Source organism: Zalophus californianus, chromosome 9, assembly GCF_009762305.2.
Source record: "Zalophus californianus isolate mZalCal1 chromosome 9, mZalCal1.pri.v2, whole genome shotgun sequence".
Classification (NCBI taxonomy): Eukaryota; Metazoa; Chordata; class Mammalia; order Carnivora; family Otariidae; genus Zalophus; species Zalophus californianus.
In genome coordinates, this window is record NC_045603.1 from 102302216 (window position 1) to 102325638 (window position 23423).

The 23423-nt window shown below is 51.6% G+C and overlaps 1 protein-coding gene across 7 annotated transcripts in view; it reads left to right on the top strand.

The window, feature by feature from the left end:
• The window catches only part of IQSEC3 (IQ motif and Sec7 domain ArfGEF 3), a 110794-nt gene that overhangs the window by 44934 nt on the left and 42437 nt on the right, over window positions 1-23423 (top strand). For all 7 annotated transcript variants that reach the window (XR_004819322.1, XR_004819324.1, XR_004819323.1 and 4 more), the window contains exons 3-5: window positions 8436-8715; window positions 19999-21119; window positions 22966-23127. Coding sequence is in view for 4 of the 7 variants with exons in the window: in XM_027595064.2 (XP_027450865.2) it covers window positions 8436-8715; window positions 19999-21119; window positions 22966-23127 (1563 nt within the window). In the remaining 3 variants the exon portion in view is untranslated. The remainder of the gene's footprint in view (window positions 1-8435; window positions 8716-19998; window positions 21120-22965; window positions 23128-23423) is intronic.

The following is a 23423-nucleotide window of genomic DNA, read 5'->3' on the forward strand; positions in this document are numbered from 1 at the left end:
GCTTATGTAAAGACAAGGAAGAAATTTGCCCCTAAGGAAAACCTAAGGAATGATAAACACAAATTCAGGACAAAGATTCCTTTGAGGAGAGCAGGAGGAATACGTGGGGGATGAAGGCCTCTCATGTGCCATTTCTCGAGCTGGGCACAAGTGAATATTTTTCTTTATACCTTACATATATGTTACTCACATTTGCATATATAAAATGGCCCACAGTAAAAGAACAAATTAAATAAAACCCAGAATTTTACGAGGCTGTAAATATCAAGTGTCGTCTGCACCAGCTTTGCGATGACTTTAGGCCGTGTGTTCAGAAACGGTTTTAAAGGCAGTGGGAGCTTCAGTGCAGGGTTGGGCACCATGAGGATGTCAGGCCTCGTGGGAAAAGTCTCCTCTTGGGGGTAATAACACAAGCACACATAAAAGGTGAGGAAATCCCAAGTGTATTTAGGTGCACCGCGAGTTCTCTGTGCTTGGGCTACGAGAAACATGCGTTTGTGGAATTGTGTGCTGCGTCTTGGGGAAGAGACAGGGAGCGGGCAGGATGTCCTTACAGCTTGATGTTGCTACCACATCCACATCTATTTGTGAGAAAATAAAATGTTCAAGACTATTAGGATTCCAGTGGCAGTAAGATGGCATTAGTCAGTGTGGCCAGCTTGGGAGCCTATGACGGAGGTGTCCTGAGGAAACTTTTAGATGAAGCTTCCCTGGAGGACTGTGGGCTCTGATGTGCCCGGGTGCTGATGTTCCTCCGTGGAGCGGGCTGAGCAGGGGGAGGTTTCCACAGTGGACGTCTGGGGTTAGTCTGCGGAGCTGCTCCTGTGACCAACCTTGCGCGAGCGCCATGCTATTATGGGCCTGGATATGGGACAGGTGCGAGTCCAGGGAAGGACTGCGGTTCCTTTGACAGGAAACCCCTACCGGCAAACCAAACTAGCCAACACCTTTTGGGAACAGCTGTGAGACCAAAGCCTGGCGTCTCCGAGGCGCCAACAGGAGAGAGAATCATTTACTCTCTCAGGGCCCTTGGGAGAGGGGAGGGAGAAGCATCTGCCACAGCCAATGAAGTCAGGGCAGCTTCTGCAAGGGAAAGAGCCCAGAAAGCCACAGCTACCCTGCTCCAGGGTTCTCTATTCTGAGACCTGGCTTCCAGCTTGGATAATGGAGGTCAAGGAGCCATGGCTGGGACAGCTGCTGCCATGGAATCGATGACGTTAGGGAAACAAAGGGAGGCTTTGGCTGTGTCCTTGGGTGTTGAGGGCAGGGGAACCAGAGCCCAGCCACTGAGCAGGGATGCTGCAGTGTAGGCCTGGGGCCCAAGGAGAGGGAAGGGGACGTGGAGAAAGCTGAGCCTCTCCTTCCTTCCAGATGTCAAAGCAGCTTGCTCAAATTGTCCATTTCATGAGAGGACACAGAGGTCCCGAGAGAGGTGGTGGGCCTAAGGTTATACCAAGTGCTGCGGGCAGAGGCAAGATTGGACCTTGACTTCCAGCCTAGTGCCCTTGCCACCACCTTGAGTAGCATTTTCTAGCCTGCCCTTAGAATCAGCACAGAGCGACTTTGTTTGCAACACCAGCCCTCTGCTCACCTCAGCTTTTCCTGGAGACCCGGAGGGCACTCGGCTTCCCTTGCTCAGTGCCTTTTTTCTGACCATCTTACCACCACCTTATTGATTCAAACACGGGAGAAAAAGAAGTGTTTTAGTAACGGCTGAAAAATCTTCAGATGTGAGTTGTGTTGTTAGCTTTTGTCTGAAAAATGCTAGTTTCTTTGTCCCAGAAGTGCTTTAAGAAAGGCAAGCAGAGTTTGGGCTGATGTAGTGCAATCGGTCAGGCCTTCTGGGGTTTCTTCTTGACCGAGGAGTTCTTCAGCCTTCCAAACCCTCCTAGCAAGCCGTCTAGTAATTACTGCTCTAGCTGTTGCACAGAAGGGGAAGCAGCCTCCCCCCGCGGCCCCCCACCCTCAACACCAACAAGCCCCTCATGGACTGGGCCTCCGGGGGCCTCCTCATTCCCTTCTCCACCTTCTTGCCAAGGGCCACCACCCACGCCAGCCACTGGTAGGGCAGCGTGGGCCAAGGTGCCCTCTCCCGGCAACCCTGTCCCTCCAACCCCTGGCAGTGGGCAACATGGCCTCGCCTGGGCACCAGGGAGGACACTCGCTGACCCAAGTCAGCTCCCTGGCAGGGGCTATGTGAGCACAAACGCCGGGGTCCCTTGCCCTTCTTCGTGCTCTGTCCTCATAGAAAGGCTGTATTTCCCGTTGTGGTCAGCATACCCATCTGTGAGCTCATTTTCTCTTTCTCACTCTCTTAAGCGAACTGAGGTGCAGCAAAGTTAGGTATCTTGCCCAAGTCAGCCAACTAGTAAATTGCAGAACCAGAGGCCTCACTCCACTCCAGCTGTCTTACCTGTGAAGGAAGCTGTCATCCATGTTAGGATAGCAATAAGCAGTGTCTGAAAGCTCTGTGGCGGGTGGTACCCAAACACTCTCTCTGTGTGACCGGAGCTGCCTATAGCCCTTGGCACAGTCCTCAGCATATGGAAGATGAGCCATGATCTTCTCTCCAGGATAGTGTTTTTAGCCTGGGTCTATGGGGTTTATAAAGCCTCTGGAAGTGGAGGTAAATTTTGGCATGCATGAACTCTCTGGGAAGAGAGTTTTTTCAAAGGCGTTGGGAACCAGGAAAGGTGCTACAGGACGGCGGGGCAGGCAGACCCTGGTTATTCGGCTGTTGAGAGAAAAAGGAAGAAACAAGGAAAGCTGGTTACCTGTCACTGATTGGGTTCTCTGGGAAGCAGAGTCTGAGTTGAGGGTGCTAAATGTTTACTAGAGGATGCGTTTGGGATCACCACTCATGGAAGGGAAGGCAGGAACACAGCATGGGGCAAAGGGAGAAGTCCAAGTGATGGAGGTCCAACAGAAGCCTCAGCCAATCCCAGGTGGGCTCTTGTGAGAATGACCTATTAAACTTGCCCCATGTTGGGTAAAGATGGATGAACCTCTATATCCCCACCTCAGTAAGTGACTGGATTTGGACAGCCCCGGGAATGACGTGACTTTGGGCCAAGGAGCTCTCTGCAGCTGAAACCATCCCTGATAGGACTGGTAGGGCTAACAACAGAGGGCAGTCTTCAACAGCACTGCCAGAGTGCGGCAACAAGTCATTTCTTGAAGGAGGGTCTGGGCAGTGCACCACTGAGCCCCCTCAGTACCTCTGCCCTTGGGAAAGTAGGAGAGATTAAATGATGCCTATCCATCCACTCATCTAGCCATCTATCTTTTCATTTAACATTTATTAAACATGTCTTATGAGCCAGCCCACTGTGATAAGCATCGGTGATAAAAGGTGTATGTGGCATAGTCTAGTGGAGAGAGACACATCAATGAATAATTGGAACACAAAGTAGTCATTGCTGAAATAGAGTCAAGTGCCATTGGAGGGCGGGACTGACTCTTCCCAGGGGCAATGAGTGAGCCCTGAAAGAGTCGACGAGGCAGAGAAAGGAGGGGTGGGAGAGTAGGAGCATGAAGAGGAGAAGGCATTGCAAAGCAGAAGGAGGTCACGTGAGAGGCATGGTGGTCTGAGAGCGCAAGGTAGGTTTGGGGAGAGTTCCAGCGTGCCAGGAGTGGGTGAGTCATTTGGTGGAAATGTGGCTGGAAGGGAATGTTGGGGTGAGATCACCAGTGCTCCTGAGTCCACACCAGTGGACTTTATCTCAGGAGTATTGGGAAGTCACCAATGCGTTTTGAGCAAAGGATTGATATTAAAGTATCTACATTTTAGGAAGTCAATTCTAATAGCAGGGATGATAGACAGGAGGGAGTGGTTACTGGATCACCAAGGGAGTCATATACATGCCATACTCCACAGGCCCCTATCATCCTTCTGAGCACAAGTCAGCTTCTGACTTGATGTTCAGTTCCAACACACAGGTCATTCTGGTCTGGGCACATGTAGTATTCCTCTGAGCAACTACTTATACCCCTATTTTCCAAAGACTTCCATTTGCCATGCTCATATCCTGTGTTCTCATGGGTGGAATAACCCCTGTGGATGGCCTGGGTCTCTGTGTGTGTGTTGGCCTAATGTCATGTGGGCACAACAAAAGCCTTCGCAGAACACTCTTGTTTTGGTATCACCCACATTCTTTTTCTTCTTGAATGGGTATCCCAACCCAGGAAAGGTTTTGTGACTAGCATCTCCTCTATGTCATCAGTGACCCTAAGTTTCTCCAGGCTAGTGGGCTGCCACTCAAGGAATCTGCTCCCACAGCTGAATAATGAACCCAAGACAGCTAAGATCACCGGGGTCCCTCTCCCTTCTCCCCTTCCCTTCTCCTTACAAGAAGCTATGCAGGTCACAGAGTGAATCCCATTCACACGATTCCTGTCCAAGTACCAGGCTGCCTGAAATCTGACCCACAAGGGACAGCAGCTTCATGATGTAAGGTCAGCCCAGCCAACTCTGGACACTTAAGGGTCACAGCCTGTGTCTTGAGAAGAGTGATGTTCTGGGCACTGGAGCAATGGGCTTCCAGTTCCATATGAGACCAGGATTGAAGTAGATGTTCTTTAAGTTGAAGTAGATGGTCCTTCCAAGCTATGACAGCTAGGATGAATATTCTAATCTCTTTCCTTGGACCATTTTTATAGACGGGGTACAAAGAGGGAAACAGAGGCTGGGAACAGTCTTTTGATGCTCAGCCGTCACATAGAGGTTTTAAGTACTCAGGCCTCCATTGCTCCCTGACAAAGTGACTAAAAGACAAATCCACACAAGGATCACTGGACAAATGTCTGCCTAGGGCATGCCTCATATTGTGGCGGGTACAGCCAAAGGGCCTGCCTGTAGGTGGTAAATATGTATGGATTCCTCAGAGGTCATGGATCCCATGATGTGGTGACCCCCCAAGACCAAAGCCCTTCACTGTGTTGTTGCTCCAGTGGCTGGAGAACAAGGGTGGGAGGAAGCCTCAGGAAGCCAATTCACCTTCACTTCTCTCCCTAAAGATCGTAAGAGTCAGTCTGGAGGTCTGGGAAAGACCATGAGATATGATGGAAAAACCCTACTGTTTCGGTTTTGTGAAGGTTGAGGTAGGCTAAATGTTGAGAAGCCCTACCACATAGGAATTCTCCATGCCGTTTTTCTGGGGATTCCTTTGGGACTCCATGCTGTAGGTCTCCAGCTCAGAATACAGCCATGACTGCTGTCACCACTTATCAAGGACCACTCTGTGCCAGGCACAGTACTAAGTTCTTTGCAAGCTATATTTATTCCTCACAGCAACCTTGCAAAGGAGTTATTAAGATGCCCATTTTGTGGAAATAGAGCCACAAAGAGGTTAGGTAACTTGTCCAAAGTCACATAGTAAGTAACAGAACCAAGATTCCAACCCAGGACTTCCTGACACCAAAGCCCATGTTCTTTACCCTCTACTATATAACTTTAAACTTTGCCACATTGATGACAGCAGCTCTGGGTCTCCAATAGCCACCTTGTACCACACAGGTCTGTGAAGCAGTCTAAGGAGGGAAGGCAAGGACAACGTTCCCTTTCTAATACTTTTCATCATTTACTCGGGAGGGCCACAGTCTCTCAGTCCCTTTGCATAGAGGTGGGCAAAACCAGAGTTGGTTCTACCAGCCAGAGAGTCTGGAACCTTGGGGCTGGTGGGCTTTGGTGGACTGGCCTTGGCGCTGGAATCCAAGCTCCCAGAATTCTAAGCTTAGGGGTAAGTAAGCCCCCATCATATAGCAAGTAAGGAAACTGACCCAGAAGGAAGAACGAATTACCCAAGGCCACAGAGCTAGTTAGAAGCACTGTATGACTGTGTGTGTGTGTGTGTGTGTGTGTGTATACACGCAGGCATGCATGTGTATGTATGTGCTGGAGATGACAGTAAGGGGTCTCCTAATTCCCAGGTCCTATGAATGAGTTCAGGAGAAGGCCTTGGAGTCTGTCTATATCCAGAGGGGTGGATCACAAAGAAGGCTATTTTTAAAATTTGTTTTGGTTTCACACAAGTAGTTTATTTGGGACAAGGGGACTCCAAGAAGTGCCAACGTAGGAGTGGGTGATGAAGAGAAGGAAGCCAATACATGTTCATTATCAGGTCACTGCTTTGACTGCTGGGCATCTTTGGGAGATGGTGTGGAAGGTGCCTTGGATTATTCCTCAAGGGACGAGGAAGCCGGGGTATTTATCTACCTGCATCCATTACCATCAGTTGAGTACTGCTATTCGGGTGCATCGACTCCCCAGAACTTCTTCTCAAGCACACGACAGCAATAAAAGAAAGCAAAGGGCTATTTTGAAAGGTGTTTGTAGCCCCGAGTAGCCACCAGTTCTCTAAAGGGCCTGGAAAACCTTTTGGGGTGAAGAAACTTGGGCATTAGTACCAAGGACAGTCGGTGTTAAGAGATGGATGAGACTGAATGGTGCCCCCTGGAGGCAGGTTGTGATAGAAAAGGGAAGGGCTATTTCTGTGGCCCTGCGGAAAAAATAGGTAAGTCCTATGACAAGAGTTGAAGTCAGGTCTTAAAAAGAACTTCTTGGTGATATTGGTGAAAAAGACATATCAGGTTGTCTAGAGCTCATTCAACTATACGACTTGATTAATGGCCATACAAGAAATGATGGAGCAAACAAATATGCATAAGGAGGGTTTCCTTAGGGAATTTGAGGCTCCTTGTTGCTAGGGTCAGCCAAAGAGCTCTCCTTTACGGAGGCAATGAGGCTGAGGAGTGCTGGGAGGAGAGATGGAGATGGAGTTAAAGAATTCTTCACCCATCCGTGGTTATTCTTGTATCAGGGGCTCCAAAGTTGAGTGGAAGCAACAGGAAGAGGTCTCTTCTCTGGCATGATTTGGGGCACCTTACATGGAGGCAAAGCCTTAGAAGAAGAAAGCCCTAGGGTTGTCTGGCTCTCTGACCAGGGCCACCCCACCTCCTGAGCCCCTGCTCCTTATCTGTAAAAAAGGGAGATTGGAGGGCTGGAGTAGATGACTTCAGGGTCCCTTCCAGTCCTGATCTTCTATCTCTGTCTGCTGGAGGGGCCATCCCTATGGCCCTTGCGCTCCCTGCAATTCATCCATCATCAAGTATTAACTGAGCACTCACCATTTGCCCAGCATTAAGTGGGGAGCAGGGATAAAACAGAATATAGGCCCTGGCCTCTAGGGCAGGATAGATGGGGAAAATAAGAATTAACACTTACTGAGCATTTACTCTGTGCCAGGCAGTGTGCTAAACAGCTTACACATACTGACTCCTTTCCTCCTCACTATAACCTCATAAAATAGATACTCGTACCTCCACCATACAGAAGAGAAAACCAGAGAGGGGCTCAGAGAAAAAGCAACTAAACATCGTGGTAGAGCTTGGATATGAGCCCATGCTGTAGCCACAATGCTTCTCCTCCTGTGAAATAGGAAGGGACTCTCTAAGCACAGCTCCTAGTGTGCTTGCAGATGAAGCAGTTACAGCTGGAGTCACTTGGAAAGGCTTCATGGACAGGTGGCTTCACACTTGGCCTTGAGAGAGCGGCAGAACTTGGAGACTGGCCAGGGAGGGGAGAAACCTGAGTGTACTAATTCTCCAGGACAGGCTGGGTGTGGGGGCTCCAGACAGAAGGTATTTTCTTAGAGTAGGGAGGTGGGTAGCCGCAACGACTCAGCCTGCTGGTGGCTTCATGGAAGGGCAGGAGGGGCCAGGAGGGGCCAGGAGCCAAAAACAGATGCTTCCCTAGACCCTGCAGGGCTAGCACCCTCCTCTTCACAGCCCCAGCCCCAGCCCCAAAGAGCTGGCGTCCACCCAGCCTGGAGGGGCTTTATGCCCAGGCCAAGCCTGCAAGGATCACTCCTTGCCCCACAGTCTCTGGGGCAGTGTAAAGGTGGAGCTGGTTCAGTGTAAATCAGCTTCTTTCCAGCTGCCTAAGCCACTGGTCAGGGACCTAGATGACTGATAACGATGATTGTTAACACTTGTATATAGCAGGGACCATGAGCCAGGCACTGTTTTAAGAACTTTAACTAACTCAAGCCTTCCAACGTTCCTATGAGGTAGGTACTATTATTGTGCCCATTTTATAGATGGGGAAACAGAGGTACAATGAGGTAGCCTGTTCAGGTTCGCACAGCTAATAAGTCAGAGACCAGATTCCAACCCAGGCATTCTACTCTTCCCCACTCTGCCATACTGCTTCTTCCCTCTGCCTGGGATACCCTCCTCAAATGCAGGTTCTCCTCCTTGCCTGAAGCTCTCCCCTAGAGGCGATGGCAAGAGGCACCCCCACAAGCCCCCACTGCTAGAAAGGCCCATCATTGCCCCAAAGGCCAGGCCAGAGCGCCCAGTCTCTCTCCTCACCCCCGCACCCACATGCACCCTGTCCCGCTCTCCCCCAACCGAGCACCGTTGCCTTTTGTTCACAGCGATGGCTCCTGCGCCCAGGCCGGTGGGGGCATGGAGGACTCCGTGGTGGCAGCGGCGGCGGTGGCAGCCGGCAGACCCAGTGCCCATGCCCCGAAGGCTCAAGCCCAGGAGCTGCAGGAGGAGGAGGAGCGGCCGGGGGCGGGGGGTGCCTCCCCGAGGGCTGGCTCCCACCGCGTGGCCTCCCCCGGCCGGCAGCAGCCTGCCCTGGCGACGGCGCTCTGCTCCCACGCCCCTAACGCCTCCGATTACGAGCTCTCCCTTGACCTAAAGAATAAACAGGTACCCAGGGCCTCCAAGGGGGGCGGGGAGGGTGGTGAAGGGGCCCTGCCTTCGGGGGCTATCCAGGGATCTCTGCACTTGGGCCCACCTCTGCTGCAGGCACATTTCTTTTGCCACTAGGTCTCCCAAACGGAGCTGTCTTCTGCCCTTCTGTGTCGCCCAGTTTGTCAGGAACCAGCCTCTCCATGGCAGGGGTCACACCTTTGCAATGCCAGTCCCCAAGGCAGTGTGTTTAGGGTTCTGTTCCTCTCGCCATGTGCAGGAAGCCTAAATTGCCCCCCCCCAGACCTTGAGGCAGGTGGCCCACTGTTCTCTAGGGAAGCCCCTACCTCCACCTGCTGCTCAGAAGAGATGGCCTCACTTACGTGCCCACACAAGGGGCAAGCCCCATGTGTAGGCACACATAGGTTCAAATGAGGTGCAGAGACAGTGGTGTCCTCCAAGGAGTTTGAGGATTCCCAAGATTAACCAAAGCTCCCTATTGGAGAACAAATCCTCTGTGTGTGTGTGTGTGTGTGTGTGTGTATTCATGTGCATATGCTTAGAGAAAGACATCATGACTGGATATTGCTAAGAAAGAGCATTGAACTTGGAGCCATAGACATAGGATCCATCCTTGGTCTTGCTTTTAGTTAACTCTGTGACTTTGGGAATGCCAGTTAAGCACTCTGGGCACTGGTTTCTTCATCAGCAAAATTGGGAATTAGACCTTGAATCATCTCCAAGATCCCTTCTAGCTTTACAGTGTATAGGTTCTAAAGAACCATTCTTTAACTCAACTGGGAAAGTGAGTCTTGGGAAGGAAAGCTAATAGAAAGATCACTAAGTCTGAGTCAGCCCATACCAAACTCATGGCTTTCCTTCAGCATCAAGGCCAGCTGTAGGTGGAATATCTAGCTGTCAGTAAAGTATTTAACAAAATCTCCCATGATCTATATGTGGACAAGATAGGAAGTAGATTAGATGACAGTACAGTCAAGTGGGTTGCTTTCAAACAGAATTCTCAAAAAAACGGTGATTTTTTTCCCATCAATGCCAATTCCTGGGGAGTTGAGTGGTGCGCTGTCCTTGGTCCTGTTCTGTTCAACCATTTCTGACAAGACACTAATTTCTGATGACACGAAGCTGAAAGGGGACAGCCAATACCTTGGTGATAGAATCCAAGACTTTGTAAAAATCTTATCCGGACATAAAGATTTAAATGAAAAAATCTAAATGAAATAAGGAAAAACATCTGAAGTTCTCTTAGCTTTGAAAAGCCCACAGCATTAGTATAAGATGGGCAGGCTTGGCCCTGGGAGAAAGACCTTAGGGCTCCAGTTGATTGTAAGCTCAAGAGGAGTCAATAACCAGCAAAGCAGCTGCCAAAGTGAGTCCAGCAGCCTTCATAGAAGGGTAGATAAAGCCCCCCGGATAAGGGAGCAGCCGGCTAGAGTCCCACACTGGTTCCTGGTCAGGGCCCGCTGGAGCCTGTCCTTGATTCTTGGGGCTTCATTTAAGAGGCAAGCAAGAATGCCGAGGATTCCAAGGTTCTCCTAAGAAGGAAAAAAGGATTGGCTGGAGTCATATGGAGAAACTGTAGACACGAAAACAAGTTTTAAATATGGAAGAGCTGACATGTGAAAAAGGAATTAGATATATTTTCTATCATTCCAGGCAAAAATAGTGGTACTAACGTATGAAAGCTACAGGAAAGGAAGCTTTTAGCTCAATCAACAATTAGAGCTGTTAAAAATATAGAATGCCCTGCTTGTGAGGTAGTGAGTTTGTGTTACCGGGAATGCCCAGGCAGGGACTGGCAGAGAGTCCATCTGGAACACTACAGTGTGATGTGGGTGGTCAGTTGGCCCAGAGAAGAAGTCTTCTCAATTCCACATGACTATGCTCCTTGAGGACAGAGACCATCTCTTATCCATCTTTGTACCATTCCCCCAGCATCTAGCAGGGTGTTTTGGATATAGCAAGAGCTCACTGAATGAATAATTTTTGAATAACTATGATGTGCAAAACAACAAGAGAGTGAGGTAACAAGAAGAGAAAAATGGTCCCTACTTACACCCTAAAGAGAGTGCAGTTCAACTTAAGGAGGGAGGGAAACCTGTGCTTCAGCTCCGGCAGGAGAATTAGTTTAATTCTGAGTAATGGTGGCATATGGAGAGTTGTACAGGGTTTTGATTGGTATCATGAACCTTTTTATAGTGGACGTCATTCTGATAGATGGGTCTGCAGTTTGGGCCAGCAGGAGTTGGGTGGGAAAGGTGAGGAAACCAGCCCCAGGGAACAGCCCACCTCCCATGTCTCCAATATCTCTCTGGGCCAAGCATAGGCTGGGGGCAGGAGGAAGAGGGTAAAAAGTGAGGGGCTAGAGAAAAATGATTAAAAATATGGCATACCATGTATAAGAGACTGAGCTCAATCCCTGTCTCTTCTGCAAATGAACTGTGTGACCTCGAGCAAGCTGCTTAACTTCTCTGGGCCTCCTTTGCCTCCTATCTCTTTAGGGCTTTGTACATGCTCTTCCCTCTGCCCTACCGCTAACGTTCCTGCTCCCCTCCTCACTCGGCACTTGACTTCAATTACTCCTTCTCTTACTTTGGGACAGAATTGTGGTTCTCCTTCCTCCTCCTGGCAGCTTTCCCTGCTCTTCCAAGGTGGTGCGGGATGCCCCTTCTCCGTGATCACCTAGCACCCAGCCTTTCCCAATCAGAGCCCTTCAGCCCTATATCCTCAGCCCCTGTTGACTGGATTCCTCCTTGAAGTCAGGGCACATGACTTATTATTCATCATTATAACCCCAGGGCCTGGCACAGTGCCTGGCATGAAGAAGATGCTTGAGGATGAAAAGGGGAAAATAGTAAGTGAGCTGAAGAGGGAAAAGTGCATGAAGCCTGGGGCAAGGACCTGACTCGGCTTTAGGTTTCTTGGAGATCTAGGATTTAGTATTCTGACTCTGTCAGTTCCACCAGTTGCACAAATCCTGTAGCAATTGGACTGGAAGGATCTTGGATGATCATTATCTCCCTAGTCCACCAACCTGCCAGACTTTTTGCTCCATCAGCCAGTCCAGAATCCCAGGCGATTTCTATGGCTTCTCGCCCTCTCCTCCACATCTGCTCCATCTCCAAACCCCACTGATGCTACTTCTTAACTATTTCCCAAATCCCCACCTTCTCCTGCCAACCCCACTGCCCCCACCCCAGGATAGGCCACCATCATCTTGCCTGAGCTCCTAGGGAACCCCCACATGTTCCCCTACTTGGAGTTGTGCTTCTTCCAACCTGATCTCCACCTTGCCACTGAGTCCTCTTGAAAGAGAGCGCATCTGATCATGGTATTTCGCTGTCTGAAAGCCTTGCATGGCTCCTCACTGTGTGTAAGACAAAGACTTCTCCAGGTTCTTCTACCACCAGACATAACCCCATCTGCTGCCCCGCTCCCATGTGGGCTTCCAGCCATTCCCATTTACCTTGCTCCAGATCTCTGTGCTATCGTTTGCCTCTGGGCCTTGACAGATTTTATTTCCTCTGCTAGGAATACTCCCCACCTGTCCCTCCATCACACTTCACCTGGGAGATCTCTGCTCACACTCCACATCTCAGCTCAGTATCCCCGAGCCTGGGTGTGTGCTTTCACGGAGTGCCCCACCGATGACTCTATGGCACCTGAGAGCTGTCCCACTCATAAGGGCAAGGACTATGTCCTTCTCAGGGCCGTCATGGAGTTGAGCAGATTGTGCACAGAACACCTTCATAGTCTGTGTGAGGAGTGAGCACTTGTTAGAGTTATGTGTTAGATGATATGCTGCTCTTGCCCACCTTTGCTTCCCTGCACCCGGCACAGTCCCTGGAGCCTAGGACATGCTCCATACTGGAGGAACACATGAGTGAAAGAACAAACAAATGAACCAACAAATAAATGAATGAGTCTGCCCCTGGGCGTCCCTGTTACCCAGCCCCCACGGCCTCTCCCCATACTCACACAATGGGGAGGGCCTCTGGTCCAGCTTCTTCTGTCCTCCGTTTCCTCTGCCCTCAGCTCTGTCACTTCACCTCACAGTGGCCCTTGGGGCTACAACCTAGGGGGACAAAGAGCATGTAGGTCCCTTCGGGGGGTCCTTTAAGAAAGTCATGTGGCAAGCATACATAGGGCACCCGAGTGATTTCCAAATTCATCCAGGCTCTCGAGGGAGTTCGTATCCTGTTCTGTGCCACCACTGATGAGCAGCCCGTTGGAGCTCATGTGGGATGTCCAAATGTCATGGCTCTCTGTGCCGTCCAAGCCAGGGGGCCACACGCTGTGGTCAGTAGCATCCAGGCCTTGCCCCACCCCCCACATCAGATCCTGGGTGGAAGTCATGTTCTCTTTTTGGATAGCAGCCCCTTCTACAACCCATCTCCCCCACCCAAGCCTGAGGGGCTAGCCTCACTTGGGGGTACCTCTCAAGGGGAGAAGTGGTGGTTATGTTTCCAACTCTCTGGCCTCAGTTTCCTCATTGGTGAAACGAGGGGTTGTACCAGAGTATCTAAGGCTCCTTCCTTCTCCGAAAGGGAGAGTCCCACCACGGCACTGGATGGCACCAGAGGGCCAGCCTACAGAAGATGATGGTGAAGGCAACGCTCATCAGGGATAGTCCTTCTGTCCACTTGCATCCAATTCAGGGAACAATATTGCACAGCTGCTATGTGCAAGGCCTGGGCCACCACATTACAAAAGATACAGTCCCAGGCCTCAGCTGGTGGGCGCTGAGGCGTAACTGGTACTAGCTAGCACTAACAGTCGTGGGCGCTGACGTGTAACTGGTACTAGCTAGCACTAACAGTCCTAACTCTGTGCCAGACAAGGTGCTAAGCGTTTCCTATGCATTACCTCCCCAGATCTGCATGCTATCCCGGTGAGCTAGGGACTACTGCTATCCCCATTTTAGGAGTGAGGGGACTGAGGCTTAGCCATATCAAGTCACTCACCCAAGGACACATCCCTAGGTGTGCATCCCTGGTACAGCCAAGACCGGGACTCCACAGTCCTTGATTTTACCCAGAGTCTTCCAGTCTCCTCATTGCAGTGAAGGGGTAGGTTCCAAGGAAGTGGTGCACGGGGCTCTGTGGGAGCACTGGAGACAGCAAGAAACCCAACCTGGGGTTCAAAGCAGGCTCCCCACAGCAGCATCTCCACCTGAGACAGTCTCTGTGACCTAGGAGTAGCTGAGTCATTAGTAGCTCCCACCCCTAGCTGGCTGGCTGGAGTCAGGAGAGGTTCCCAAGAGCAGGCCTGCTCCTAGGCAGGCCTGGAGCACTTTCTGTAGTTTGGACAGTGGGCAGGGAGGTGGGCACACAGGGAAGACGCAGGAGTCACAGCCTGCCCAATGCAGGCCAGCTTCCCCCGGGGGCCACCCTTAACATCTCTGAGCTCCTCTTACCGCGCCCCCTCCACCGCCCCCAGCCCCAGACTGTCTGCTCCTAAGCCTCACGTAAGCCTTCCCTTGCCAAGTTCTGCAGGCTCATTCCATGTAATGCTTTAACATTCTCAGCTGGGAAATCTTGGATCAGAGGAAATCCTTGCTCACATGTGAAAGCCACCCCCCACCCCAGGCTGGCTCCCTCATTCCTCAGCACTGCAGCCCCCCAGCTAGTTGCTCTCCCTCTCAACCCCACCGACCTAGCAGCCATCTCTCTACGGCCCTCCTCAGGCTCAACTGCTGCAGCAACGTGAAAAGAGGGAGCATGTTCTAATTAACACTGAGAGGCTCATTAGACACACAGAGCCCCCCGAGCCCCCCTCCACCGCTTCTTCTGGCAGAAGCTGAGAGATTGCTCTCTTGGGAGGAGGCGAGGCTACAATTACCCATGATTCATGGGGTTTAGAGAGACGTGAGCTGAGCTGCTCTTAGGCTGGTGGGCCCAGAGACTCCTCCCTCCCTGGGGCCACCCCTCACCCTCATATCCATCTCTCTTAGCTCTCTGATCTGGCCCTGGTTAAGAAAAGAAGAGGGTTAGGGTGGTAGGGAAGGCCTGGCCAGGTAGACAGAGCTGACCTGGGACACTGCCAAGTTCCTGAGCCCTGGTTGGGGGGCAGGGGTAGTGAGGGGTAAGGGGAGGATGCAGCATTTGACTCCAAGCCCACATCCAGAAGAGAGCCTAGATCTTTATTTCCCCTGGGACATAAGACAGAGCTCCAGTTTAGTTCATGTGTGCAAACACTGATTAAGCCCCAGCCATGGCTCTGGCTCGACGCTGGGCACCAGGAATGTAGAGACATAATATCATCCTGCCTGTAAGGTACAGTCCATGGGAATACAGAAAGCATTGAGGGTGGGCTGCAAAGGATGGGAAAGAAACAGTAGGGGACAGCGCAGGCTGGGGTTGCAGTAGGCGCAAGGCTGGAATAAATGGGAGATGGTTGTGTTAAATGCACTGGAACAAATGGAGAAGATCCAACAACTGAATTCAAACACCAGACCGAGGCGTTGTTCTTTGCCAGGCTCTGTGCTAGATGCTGGGCAGGGATCAGAGGCCTCAGATAACGTATGCCTTGCTGGCGTCAGGGTTGGTGGGGTGGAGAGAAGGAAGGACGGATTAGTTAAGTATCACAAAGATTAGCGGAGAGAATTGAGTGTCAAAGAGAAGTAAGAAAGAGCATTCTTCATGGGCACCTGAAACCGGGAGCTCCCTGTCTGGTCGGGGGACTGAGAAGGCTTCACAGAGGAAGCACATTTGAGGCAGGGCTTGAAGAAAGGAAAACATCGCAGGCTGAGGGACAAGGCTGAGCAAATGCTCAGGGCGGGAAAGCCTGTGTGGGCTGGGGGAAGAGCAGGAGTCGAGCCAGTGTATACACAGGCTTGGCGCAGTAGTAGAAGATGGGAGGGAGGCTGAGGCCAGATTGCTCAGGGTGGGAAGGCCAGCAGGAAACATTTATACTTATTTTGGGCGATGCTCTCAAGCAACGGAAGGCCTGTGTTCACATCTGCTCTTCAAGAGCCTTGATCGGGGTAATGTAGGGTGGATGGTAAGTGTGAGAAAGCAGGGAGGGAGTGGGGAGGCTGCCAGAGTGGTCCAAGTGGGGAGCCAAAGACAGCCCCGCATGGCAACGGTCTGGTCAGGATGATGCAAAAGGTAATAGGGGTGGGGGTGCATGGAATAAAGGCTTTGAGGCCGACAAATGCAGAGGCTGGGGTGAAGGAGAATCCATGGAAAAATGCAAGTTTCCCAGCCTGGAGAGTATAGCAGCCACATCTCTGGGGGCAAATAAAGAAATCATCGAGAGCTGGTTTAGGGAGGTGGGGAAAGACAGTGGCTTTGTAGAGGTGAACAGAGGGGATCCATGGGCTGTTGGAAACACAAGTCTAGGATCAAGCCTGGGAGTGGAAACTTGAGAGTCATTCACATAATTATCACTGTCATCATCCAATAACTACCACTTACTGTATGTCTGCTATGTGCCAAGCGCCATATGAAACCATTCGATTCTCATAACAAGCTACAGAGTGAGGCAGGATTAGTTTCATTTAACAGATAAGAAAGCTGAGAGTCAGAGATATTAGGAGACTTGCCCAAGGTCAACCAGCAGGGAAGAAGCAGGTCTGGACCTGAGTATCTCTCCTGAGGCTTGTTCATCAGTCCATTAAAGTAGAGTGAAGTTATGACAGGGGACAAGGTTCTCACTCAAGAGGCGAGACGACACTAGCCTACAGGACAACTGTAGCTTCCCTCTTGATTAGCTGTTAACTATCAGTTACCAGAGGCTACTGTAATGACGTCCAACACAGAAGCAGCAGAATGCCCGGAAGTGCATAGGAAAGTAATTCAAATGTGTCTGCAGAGTGGAAGATGGTCCACATGGGACTTGTAACTGGCATGCTTAGGGGTTTTGTGGTCAGAATATAGGATTAAAGAGCTGTATGGAAGCAGGCAAACCAAGGTAGACTGGGTCATGAGAGCTGAGGACAGAGTTTCAAGGTGATAAAAATACCAAGAGCTGTGGAAAGGAGGGAGAAGGAGGGTGGAGGATGGACCAGCAGGTTTCATGATCAAAGGTCTCTGGTGACCTTCCTGAGAGTCATTTTAGAAGACTGGTGTGAGCAGGAGGCAGAACCTGGGGAGTCAGGGCATACAGGGCTGGGTCAGCAATTCGGCATTTTTTTCCATGGAAGGAGGCAGAGGGTGCAGACTAGTCTTCCAAGAGGTCTGGTGGAAAATAGAAAGAAAGAGATTGGGTTAGTGCTCCAGAGCCGGAAGTCGAGAGGAGTTATGTTTTAGCCTGAGGAGATCTGGGAGGGTCTGTAGGGAGGCGGAAAGGGGCCAGTGACACAGTAGAGTTTGGAAATGCAAGCGAAATGCATGAGTTCCAGGAGAAGAAAGTTATGGGTTAGGTTAGGGAGGTTTTTGAGAGTCGCAAAGATAACTTTGCAATTAATTCTTTAATGTATTCAATAAATATTCATTGGAGGCCTACTGTGTGCTAGGCACTCTCTAAGCATTGGGGATAAAGGAGTGAACATGGCAAAGTCCCTGCCTTCATGGGGCTTACAATCTAGTGGAGGACTTGCTGGAACAGATTCAAGATATTTAAAATACAGTTTTCTTCTCTGCTTGGGTGATATTGGGACACTGCTAGTAGAAGTCTCCTAGGCTTAGCTCAGCCAGCCTTCTGCCTCCAGGTAGGGCGATACCGTGCCAGGGGGGTGGACATCTTTCCCATTCTGGAAACATTTCAGGCAATGTGATTTCATACCTTCCCTCTGTTGCCAATAGCATCTCATAACCTGAAGAGAATGCTCTTGGGCCCCAGGTTTCCCACCAGGTAAGAAAGAAATGTGAATTTCTGCTTGGTGTCCATTTCTCCTGGTACTCAAGGAGGGGTCAGAGGGAGACAGAAATTGACAGAAGGAGGCAGTTAGGTGGTCAGCTCCCCTTACTCCGTACACTTCCTCTTGGAGGGCTCTCCTGCCTAGTCAAGGCCAATCCCCATTCCAGACCTCAGGGAGCCTGCCAGAGTTCTGTGGGGACACTGAGCTGAACTACAGTGGTCTCTCCCCTCTGACCTGATTTCTGCGAAAGCAACAACAAAATGCCCGAGGTATCAGAAATATCTGTGTTTCTCTGGAGATCCTGGGTACATGATAAAATCCCATAGGTATGGGAGGCAGAATTCTGATGGCCCGAGATTCCGGCCCCTTGGTGTGCACATCCTGTATAATCCCCTTCCATGGGAAGTGCCATGGGACTAGAGGGCATAACAGGGTATCACTCCTGTGATTAGGTTACCACTCAGTTGGCCTTGAGTGAATCCAAAGGAGAATCACCCTGGGTTGCTTGACCTAATCAGGTAAACCCTTTAAAAGAAGGTGAAGCCTCAGAGTCCTGTTGGGCTCAAAGGGCTGAGCTACCACGTGGCAGAGAAGGGCAGGCAGCTGTAACTGAGGGCCTCAGCCTTAGAATCTCAAGAAACTGAACTCTTCCAACAACAATGAGCTTGAAGGAGGACCCTGAGCCTTGTGTGAGATTGCGGTGTCAGCTGACACCTTGATTTCCTCCAGGTGAGATCCCAAGCGGAGAAGCCAGTGGAGCAGTGCCCAAACTGACCTACAGAGCTATGAGAACATAAGTGGATGTTGTTTTAAGTGGCTAAGTTTGTGGTAATTTGTTATGCAGTGGTAGATAACTGATACACTTGGTATGGTACAGGACGCCTTATTGGCCACTCAAACCTTGATAAGATTAAGTTTTCCAGCTATCTTCAGAGAGGACAGCCAGACTGGGGAAGACAGACAGCATTAAGGCCACTAGGTTTGGGGATGGGAAGGACCCTGAATGGCAAGATGGAAGAGCTGAAGATAGGATTGAGGTTATCCCGTTTTACCCGGGATCGTCCCTGGGTGCTGGGGTTGTGTCTGTGAGGTTTCCTGGGCTAGAAGGGTGCCTCTGCTAGTCCGGGGGTGGGGGGCACCCACAGGGAGGAAACTGAGGGGAATCACTGAGCTTATGAGAGGCAGGCACTCCAGCTGCCATGGCCAGTGAGCCAACATGGGTAAACGTTATTGGTCACTCCCATCTCAGGGGGAAAGTCTCTCTGGTCCTTTCCTACGAGGTTTTGATAAGGGAGAAAGAGTGAGAGCATCGCCACGTGAGGGGGAGAAACGACCATAGCAGGAGGTGACTAAGGGCCTTGAAGACGCACGGGCCCCCTGTCACAAGTTTTCCTGGGTTCACACTGCCTACATGAGGTAGCACGCCCCCAGCAGCCCCACCAAGCCCTGCCCTGATTGTACAGCTCCCATTGTTGAGGACAAAGGTGGCCCAAATTATGGAGCATGGTAGCCTGGAGGGATTCCCACTCTTGAAACACCCGTCCACCCACTCCTCTGTCCTCCATCCATCTTTTTATTAAATTCACATTTTTTTTAAAGATTTTATTTATTTATTTGACGGAGAGAGACACAGCGAGAGAGGAAACACAAACGGGGGGAGTGGGAGAGGGAGAAGCAGGGAGCCCGATGCGGGGCTCGATCCCAGGACCCTGGGATCATGAGCTGAGCCGAAGGCAGACACTTAACAACTGAGCCACCCAGGCGCCCCTAAATTCACATTTATTGAGCATCTACTATGTGCCAGCCCTTGAGCTGGGTACCGGGAACACATTGTTGATCAAACCCCAATCCCAACCCTTATGATGATCCCAGGGTCAGGAATTTCCACAATGCAGTGATGAGGAAGAAAGGTGAACAGGAGTAGCAGTAATTTTTTTGGTAGCACTTCTGTTTAATTTTTAATTTGTTATTATTTTATTTATTTATTTTTTTAAGAATCAATAAAGTAATAATTTGTTATTATTTTAAATGTACACACAAGTAGAATAGTGTAGTAAACTTCCAGATAACCGCCACCCAGTTCCAACAATTTTTGTTAATATTGTTTCATCTACAGTTCCACTTTTTTTTTTTTTTGATGGAGTATTTTAATACAAATTCTAGATACTGGGTATTTCACCCGTAAGTACTTCCATATAGCTCTCCGAGATGAACGTTTTAAAATAACCACCGCAGCAGCAGTGTCTGATCACCAAATGCAACACCCTGACCCCTTCCCCTCCGAAGCCAGTCCTACATCCTACACCTCTAGGAGTCTTGACAAGGATCTGGTATCTCAGGCCGTGACATGCTAGAGTTTCAGAGTTTGGCCCCTCAGTACCCCCCCCCCCCGGTTGTGCATTCCTGGGCCCTGCCAAAGCTTAGCCTGACCCCCGCCCCAGGTCTCACTGCGCTCTTCCTCCTCCCTGTTCTTGTCGCAGATTGAAATGCTAGAACACAAGTACGGGGGCCACCTCGTGTCCCGGCGCGCCGCTTGCACCATCCAAACCGCCTTCCGCCAGTACCAGCTCAGCAAGAACTTCGAGAAGATCCGCAACTCGCTCCTGGAGAGCCGCCTGCCGCGGCGGATCTCCTTGCGCAAAGTCCGGGCGCCCACGGCCGAGAGCCTGGCGGCCGAGAAGGCGCTCATGGAGGGCTACGGCCTCATGGGGCTGCCGCTGGTGCGCTCGCCCTCCCTGCCGCCCACCTTCGCGGGCACGCTCACCGAGCTGGAGGACTCCTTCACCGAGCAGGTGCAGTCCCTGGCCAAGTCCATCGACGACGCCCTCAGCACCTGGAGCCTCAAGACCATGTGCTCCCTGCAGGAGAGCGGCGCTTACCAGCTCCACCAGGCCCTGCACGCGGGCGCGGGGCCACCGGGCCTGGAGGCCGGGATGCGGGAGCTCGACAGTGCCCGCCCTGCGCCTGGGGAAGCGGCCGCCGAGGCCGCCGGCCTGCCCCAGGGCCACAGCAGCACCCTCATGATGGCTTTCCGGGACGTCACCGTGCAGATCGCCAACCAGAACATCTCCGTCTCCTCTGCCACGGCTCTGTCGGTGGCCAACTGTCTGGGCGCACAGACCACCCAGGCCCCCGCCGAGCCCGCAGCGGGCAAAGCCGAGCAGAGCGAGGCCCCCGGGCAGGAGGCCTCGGCGGCCGCGAGCCCAACCCACAGGGACGCGCCCGCCGAGAACACGGGCGCAGAGGCCGGAGCCAGCGGGGCCCTGAGCGCCCACCCACCTGGGGCCGCCGCGGCGGTGGTGGAGGGGGCGGAGGGGGCCGCGGCAGCGGCGGCGGAAGAGGAGACCAGGGAGGTGGGGAAAGGCGCCGAGGCCGAGTCCGGCGACAACTCAGAGCAGCTGAGCAGCAGCAGCACGTCCACCAAGTCGGCCAAGTCGGGCTCGGAAGTGTCGGCCTCAGCCTCCAAGGAGGCCCTGCAGGCCATGATCCTGAGCCTGCCGCGTTACCACTGCGAGAACCCGGCCAGCTGCAAGTCGCCCACGCTGTCCACCGACACTCTGCGCAAACGGCTCTACCGCATCGGCCTCAACCTGTTCAACATGTGAGTGAGCCCTGGCTGCGGAGCCCTGGGCAGTCCTGGGAAGATCGGTGGGAAGGGGGTGGGCGCAGCGATTACAGGGCAGCAGGGTGCCGGGTAATTTCCCACATCATCCCAGCGCCCTCCAGGGTGACATTGGTGCTGCACCTGCTCCTCCAGATGCGGTGTAGGGATGCACATTTTATTTTTAATTGTTACAAATTTATGTTCAGGATTAGGGACAACACAACACATCGAGCCCATGCTTTCACCACTAATCCTGCTTAAGACGAAGCTGGGGCTTGAAAAGCAAGAGAATCGAAAAGAAAATGCAGTGTTAAGTAAAAGACAGTACAGGTCGAATGTGTACTGAGCAGAAATCATCCAGGGAGGACACGAAGTTAGGGAAACAGCATCATCTCATGGGGTTGATGTCAAGGAGAGAGAGCAAGGAGAAAATGAGGAAAGGCAAGGGAGGGTCTGGGTGGGGGAGAAAGAAGACACTTAGCATAAGCAATACAGGTAAAAGGCAGGAGAGGGACCGGGGTAAAAGGGCGAGACAAGGAAGCCTAGCTGGCGCAGAAAGAGAACAGGAGAATGAAAGCAGAGAAACAAACAAGTGCTGGAGTTCAGAGTCCCCCAGCCGGAGCCCCAGCCGGAACTGTCCTTGCAACTAAGAATGTAGACAGCTGGGGGCCAGCAGGATACGCACGCCCCCCTCCCGTGGAAATCTCATCTCCACCCTCCATTCGCCCCTTCCTTCAGAGCCCTGAGCCAGGAAATTGAACATCTCTCCCACCCACGTGCCCGTCCATTTATTCACTCAACTGTTACTTATTAAATGCCAGGCACGTGGACCACAAAGATGAGTAGGGCACATGCCCTGGTCTCAAGCTTATATTCCAGGGGCGGATAGCTACTGTTCTTGGCTCACCTTACATAAAACATCTGCAAACTTCCTAACAATATCTAGAGATGGCCTTATTATGCCATTTTACAGAAAAGAAGCAGGCTCACGCAAGTAAGGCGAGTTGTAACTCAAACTCACGCAGAGAGTAGGATCCCTCAAGGCAGTGGTGCTCAAACTCTCTGTAGCGAAGGACCACTTTGGGTTTTTACCCGATGGGTTGTGGGCTGACACTTTTGTGAAATGCAATAAAAATGAATTGCTAGAAAAACAATCACATGCTTGGTTATCCTGAAAATGTCAAAGTGCTATAAAAAGTTCTAAATGTTTGCCCTCTACTTCATAGCTTAGTACTTAGCTTCTCCTGAACCAATAAGATACAGTTCAGGGAACGGCATGGATTTGCAGGCCGTACTGTGAATACATTTGCCTACAGACACAGCACCCACACCCACAGTAGAGATGCAAGCATGAGAGAGTAAGTGGTGGGGAACAGGAATCTCGAGTCCACTATGGACAGTGTGGTAGGAGAGCTCACCGCTGCTCCCCAGTCTCATCCTCCCTCCCGATTCCGGGGCGGGTGCTGTGTATAGACAACAGAATAGGGACAGGGAGGAAGGGCCTCTGTAGCAGGCCTCACGGCCCTCAGGGAAGACAGAAAGAAACCTCTCCACCTGCTCTGGAATTCAGACCTCCCCCAACTCCTTCCTTCCCCATGCTATCTTCACTGCTATGTGTGTGTTGGGGTGGGGGTTGTTCAGGAGGATGAGGCTCCTGGGAGAAGCACTTGGGATGGGGAGCCCATCTGCAGTGGAAGGAATCCTGGCATTTCAGAGGCGTTCTTCCCAGAAACTTCTAGGCACTGCTGTGGGTTCCATGGGCTGGAAGAAAGGGAAGAAAGAAGTCATGGATAGCCGTGGCTCACTCTCTACTCCTTCTCCCCACCTCCGCTCCCACCCCTAGAAACCCAGACAAAGGCATCCAGTTCCTGATCTCTCGAGGCTTCATCCCTGACACCCCCATTGGAGTGGCCCACTTCCTGCTCCAGCGCAAGGGTCTCAGCCGGCAGATGATCGGGGAGTTCCTGGGCAACAGCAAGAAGCAGTTCAACCGTGATGTGCTAGAGTGAGTGCCCCTCTCCCCACCCACGGCCCAGGGTCCCATAGGACACAGGGGAGGGAGCAGGACCCCTGCAGTCTTGGCCCATCACTGTATCTTGACCAGCCTCTGTTTCCTCCTCCGACGTCGTGCATTTACTGAGCGCGCTCTGGTCAGGGTCCCATTGAAGGCACCAGGGGTATAGAAACGGTCAAAGGAGACAAAAGGCCTCCCTCCCTGCTACCCTCTGGGGCAAGAGCGTGAGCCTGGAAAAGAAGAGGACTGTGTCTACACTGGGGCCATCTCTGCCTGGTGAACAGGCC